The sequence below is a fragment of the Peromyscus leucopus genome, chromosome X, assembly GCF_004664715.2.
Source record: "Peromyscus leucopus breed LL Stock chromosome X, UCI_PerLeu_2.1, whole genome shotgun sequence".
NCBI lineage: Eukaryota > Metazoa > Chordata > Mammalia > Rodentia > Cricetidae > Peromyscus > Peromyscus leucopus.
In genome coordinates, this window is record NC_051083.1 from 61,112,790 (window position 1) to 61,118,149 (window position 5,360).

The 5,360-nt window shown below is 46.5% G+C and overlaps 1 protein-coding gene across 1 annotated transcript; it reads left to right on the plus strand.

Moving 5' to 3' along the window:
- The first annotated feature begins 83 nt into the window (after window positions 1-83).
- Itgb1bp2 (integrin subunit beta 1 binding protein 2) lies at window positions 84-5,101 on the plus strand. The gene is made up of 11 exons (XM_028892044.2): window positions 84-659; window positions 899-948; window positions 1,039-1,095; window positions 1,174-1,319; window positions 2,965-3,059; window positions 3,163-3,221; window positions 3,330-3,400; window positions 3,491-3,590; window positions 3,838-3,951; window positions 4,346-4,408; window positions 4,683-5,101. The coding sequence occupies exons 1-11, from the start codon at window positions 596-598 to the stop codon at window positions 4,917-4,919; spliced, it is 1,056 nt and encodes a 351-aa protein (XP_028747877.1). The 5' UTR covers window positions 84-595; the 3' UTR covers window positions 4,920-5,101.
- The last annotated feature ends 259 nt before the right edge of the window (window positions 5,102-5,360 follow it).

Genomic DNA, 5,360 nt, shown 5'->3' on the forward strand with positions numbered 1-5,360 from the left:
TTTTCTGTGCTGTTTTTTGAAGGGGAAGGGAGGGGGAGAAATTCTGTCTTGGGAGATGCATACAGTAGACTACATAATGGTCTTTGTTACCTTTGAAATAGTAAACATTAGATGGGCAGGAGATGGTGAGATGCAGGGTAGAGTTGCTAGGATCAATGCTGTTGGTACTACAGGTAATGGCAGTGTCAGGCAAGCTATTCCAAATGCAGAAAATGGCGGGGTTATATCCATACCACAGAGGGAGGGGGATCTTAATTAGCATTTTGTTTCTGAGCAGCTGCTGGTATGTCAGAGGCTTGGAATTGGCAACATCTAAAACTGCTGTAGTTACTGACCTCACCCAAGTTCCAAGGGCTCTTCTTCCTGATCCCTTTTTCCTGAGCCTCAGAGCTAAAATACTCTGGAGCACTTTCCTATTGGCTGAGAAGACCAACTGAAGTTCCCTTGCCCATGTTTGGAGGTGGACGCCTCCTGCACTAAAGATAGAAACAGCTGGCTCTTCTAGGCAGCTAAAAGCCTCCAGACTAAGAGGTGTTCCTCACTCTGAAGCCAGACTCCTTGAAATACCCTTTGAGTGAGCTTGATCAACGCCTCCATGTCTCTGCTCTGCCATAACAAAGGCTGTGGGCAACACTTTGACCCCAATACCAATCTCCCTGGTGAGTAAGTACTGATCTCAGGGGCTCTTGAGTGGGTGTTAGTTGTTCAGCTGTGGGGCTGGCCGTTGGGAACAAGGAGAACAAAATGGGCATAATTTAATTAGTCTGGCAGATCTTCAGTCTGATGATTTTACTTTCCACATTGTATGAAAAGCCATTAACATGAACTGGAAGAAAATGTGAGGGGTAGTATTTGACAGTTATCTTTCCTGCCTCGATCTTTGCACTGGTATCTACAGATTCCTGTCACTATCACCCTGGAGTCCCAATCTTCCATGATGCACTTAAGGTGAGGAATAGGTGATGTTGGCCTAGTAAGAGCATTTCCCCCAAGGAAATATACCCAGGATCTAAGCTGATCAGGGTCTCTTGTTATCAGGGTTGGTCCTGCTGCCGAAAGCGAACTGTAGATTTCTCTGAGTTCTTAAACATCAAGGTAAACTCTTTACTTCCTCAGATTCTGCTCCCTATGGAAGAGTTCTCCTTCTAACCCTTATCTCCTTATCTGTACTAGGGCTGTACTGTGGGACAACACTGTGCTGAGAAGCTTCCTGAGGGCCCTCCACAGCCTGAGGGCCCTGCCACAAGTTCACTTCAGGAGCAAAAACCTCTGAATACAATTCCAAAGTCAGCAGAGACCTTGCTCCGTGAAAGGCCTAAGTAAAGAGACCCAGGGATTTTTTTCTATAGCCATACAGCTTCCTAGGAATTAATGGCTCACAGGGGTTTGGAAAGTAGGGGTTAGAGATGTGAGGAGGGTCATGTGTTGGTTTGCATGATGCGTCTTTGTCATAGAGGAAATTGGTGTCAAGAAATGCCCTTTGCTCTAAGACAGTGAAAGGATGATAGAATAGATTCCTTTATTATAGGGACTAGATAGCTCCTGAAATACATGGTATATAGCAGAGTAGTGACTAGATAACCTGTGATTTGATTTTGTTGAGATAGGCTCTCTGTGTGGCCCAGTCTTGAACTTGATCCTCTTGCCTTAACTTCCTGAAGGCTGACATTACAAGTGTGCACTACCACACCTACTTGAGAATGAAGTGATATTTTTGTTGTGCATTTTCAGTTTTTAATAATCACTTTTTAGTTAATATAGAAGATAATGGGTTTCATTATCAAATTTTCATACATGTATCATTGTACCTTGCTCATGCCTCTCCCTCCCCCTCACCTCTATTGATCTCTTTGATTTTAGAAGAACTTAATCTTACAGCTACGTGTTTTATTGGCTCATTCCTGTAATCCCAGTACTTAGAATGCTGAGTCAGTAAGATTGCTGTGGATACTGGACTGACCTGGGCTACAGAAAATAAAACAAAAAAATAAATCTTAAATTGCTGGACATGTTGGTCTGTGCCTATAGACTTCAACACTTAGGAGGCAGATTCAGCAGGTCTGAATCTATACAGTGAGTTCTAGTCAGTCATGGTTACCAAGTGATACCCTGTCTCAAAACACAACAAAAAGAGCCAGTAGTATGGCCCAACAGGAAATGATGATTTCTGACTGAGTAATACTGAGTTTGATCCCTGAAACCTACATAAAGATGCAGAGAAGTGACTCCACAAAGTTGTCCTCTGACCTCCACACATGCCAGTAATAATAAACACAAATTCAAAGCAAAAGCTCGATATTTTGTTTGCATTTCTTTTTGAAACAGAGTAACCTTGACTGGCCAGGAATTACATTTTTATTTATATGTATGTGTGTGTGTAGTTACAGGTGGTTGTGAGCCACATGGTTAGGGTGCTGGGAACTGAACTCAGGTCTTCTGCAAGAGCAATAAAGTCCCCCTAGGCTGCATACTCTGTCCAGCCCCTTAAAAAGCTACCTCTAGCCAGGTGTGGTGGTGTATGCTTTTACTCAAGAGGCAGAGGCAGGTGGATCTCAGTTCCAGGACAGCCAGGGCTACATGGAGAAACCCTGTCTCAAAACCAAAAAGCTGCCTTAACATCGCAGGAAGTAGTATTAGCAAGGTAGGAGGAGGCTGCAGAGAATAATACAAGCAAGAAAACAGGTCCACAATCAACTAGAGGAAGAGGAAGAGGAAGTGATATAATTCATAGAAATGTGGGAAGATTGGAAGCAACCAACCGCAAAGGAAGCCTTAGGCCTTCTCCAGGGCTCTGGAATTTGAATGTCCACAGAGATAAAAATTGCCAATAGGGTTGTTACCTGATTTCTCTGACCCTGACTCACTTTTGCCAGACTTACTTGATTCTCTAACTGTGGGTAGGGATGCTAGAGTAGGTAATTCTGATGAATGGATCAGATCTAAAAGCCTGTTTATAACCTCTAGGTCAGAGATGCCTCCAAAACTGCTGCCACTTATTATATCTCAAGCCCTGGGAGTGGCGCTGGAGCAGAAGGAGCTAGAGCAGGAACCTGGGGCAGGTAGGTAGCCCTTTAATAGGACAGGTCTCAAAGACTGGAATTTCTTGTAAGTGCCAGTAGGGTGGGGGAAAGAGAAAGGTTCCTGACTGTTTCCTTTGCCCAGGACTTGACAGTAGTCTGATCTGGACTGGTTCCAGCTGCCAGAACCCAGGATGTGATGCTGTGAGTGAGAGATTATGGGGGGCTCAAGCATGTGGCTGAGAGATACCTGAGGGATACCTAGGTATAGGCATGAATTTGAATGACCTGATTCTCCTTTGGCCTTCTTAGGTTTACCAAGGCCCCGAGAGTGATGCTGCTCCGTGTACCTACCACCCAGGGGCACCTCGGTTTCATGAGGGGTAAGAGAAGGTACTGGGCAGGCTTCTTCCAACATGAATGAGAGTAAGGGCTTGGGGGTGGGATTCAAATAAATTATCTTCCTCCCTCAGGATGAAGTCTTGGAGCTGTTGTGGTATCCAGACTCTGGATTTTGGGGCATTCCTGGCACAGCCAGGTTGCAGAGTTGGTAGACATGACTGGGCCAAGCAGGTAAGCCCCTCCGTTTCCTAAACACTCGGCTAGGCCCCGATTACAGAGATAAGCTCTCCTAGTACCTCCTGGCGGGGCTCCCTAACTTCTTCCTTTAATACAAATCAAGATTCTGTTCTTTATCTCTCTATAGCCGAGTCTTGGCTGTATGAAATAGTATTTTGGAGGTTTCTTGTGTCCTTATCCCCATGAGACTCCTCCTGCATTAAGAGTTGATTGTTACCATCCTCCTCTCACATCTCTTTAGCTGCCAGCATCTTGCCGCCATGATTGGCACCAAACAGATTCCTTGGTAGTGCTGACTGTATATGGCCAGATTCCACTTCCTGCATTCAACTGGGTGAAAGCCAGTCAAACTGAGGTGAGAAATGACCTGAGGCAGGATGGGCTGAGTGAACTCTGGTGGTAGCGCAGTTGTACAGGGAGAAATGCATGCTGTCACTCTTTTTTTCCCCAAGACAGGGCTTCTCTGTGTAGCCCTGCCTGTCCTGGATCTCACCCTGTAGACCAGGCTGGCCTCGAACTCACAGAGATCCGTCTGCCTCTGCCTTCCAAGTGCTGGGATTAAAGGCGTGCCCTCCCCCCCAGCTCATGCTGTCACTCTTTAGGTTCCAAAGTCCCCTGAGAAGAATGGAAAGTTCTTAGATCAGGGTTGGCTGGTTGGCCTGGGGATCTTGCCGCTGACCTGGTTCTGGAGTAATGACTTTTTCCGACCTTTTTAAATTGATACTACCTTTCTAACTCTTTCCTCTCAGCTTCATGTCCACGTTGTCTTTGATGGTAATCGTGTGTTCCAAGCACAAATGAAGCTCTGGGGGGTAAGTGAAGAGAAGTAGGCAGAGGCAAGGGAGGGACACAGGTAAGAGGAGGAGGGCCAGGCTGAGTCGGGAGAGGGTGTGCTGAAGAGTTGCCACGGGAAACCAGGAGTTCTCTTGAACTGCTTTGATTCCCTCCTTCCTCTCCTCTCCCTCCCTTCTGTCTGCCTTCCCCGTTGCATTTCTGCCTCCCCTTTCTTTTGCTGTTCTTATTCATCACCACTCCAATCCCAAGTCTGTGATTTCTTCATTCTTTCTGTCTTTCCCTCCTCCTTAGGTCATAAACGTGGAGCAGAGCTCTGTCTCCTTGATGCCATCCCGGGTTGAAATCTCCCTGGTCAAGGCTGACCCAGGATCCTGGGCCCAGCTGGAGCAGCCCGCTTCCCTAGCTGAGAAGGCTACGACAGGGCTTTTGTTAGAGATGGATGAGGAGGGATCTGAGGATTCAGATGATGACCTGAGCTGGACAGAGGAGGAGGAGGAAGAGGAGGAGGAAGAAGCTATGGGGGAATAGGAACGGCATACAGTTGAGTTTTAGGATAGGCCCTCAGTGACCTCCTTCGAAACTCAGAGACCAGGATATGGTTGACTATGTGCTGTCATTGAGCAGCAGGAGGCTGGAGGAGGCGAGAACAGACAAAACTGTCCAAACTGTGCTGCTGCTCCCCTAAATAAACCTTATATTCTACAGTTTCACCAAAGTGTCATCTCTCACCTCATCATGAAAGAGCGCATGCAGCCCCACCCCACCCCCACTTGGCTGTGTGTTTGGCACACGTGTGAAAACAAGCACATGCATATGCATTCTGTTCCTCACAGCCACCAGGAACTTATGAGGACTTCCTGTATGTCCAGTTATGAGGTTCTTTACAGATAGCTGAGAAATGGGTTTGTTCATTTCTCTCAAGAGAAAAACCTGAGCTGGGCATGGTGGTGCATGCCTGTAATTCTTCCA

Coding starts and splice junctions, on each gene's coding strand:
- Itgb1bp2 (XM_028892044.2), top strand. CDS start 596: ATGTCTCTGCTCTGCCATAACAAAGGCTGTGGGCAACACTTTGACCCC. Junction 3,591..3,837: donor GACATGACTGGGCCAAGCAG/GTAAGCCCCTCC, acceptor ACATCTCTTTAG/CTGCCAGCATCTTGCCGCCA. Junction 4,409..4,682: donor CACAAATGAAGCTCTGGGGG/GTAAGTGAAGAG, acceptor CCTCCTCCTTAG/GTCATAAACGTGGAGCAGAG.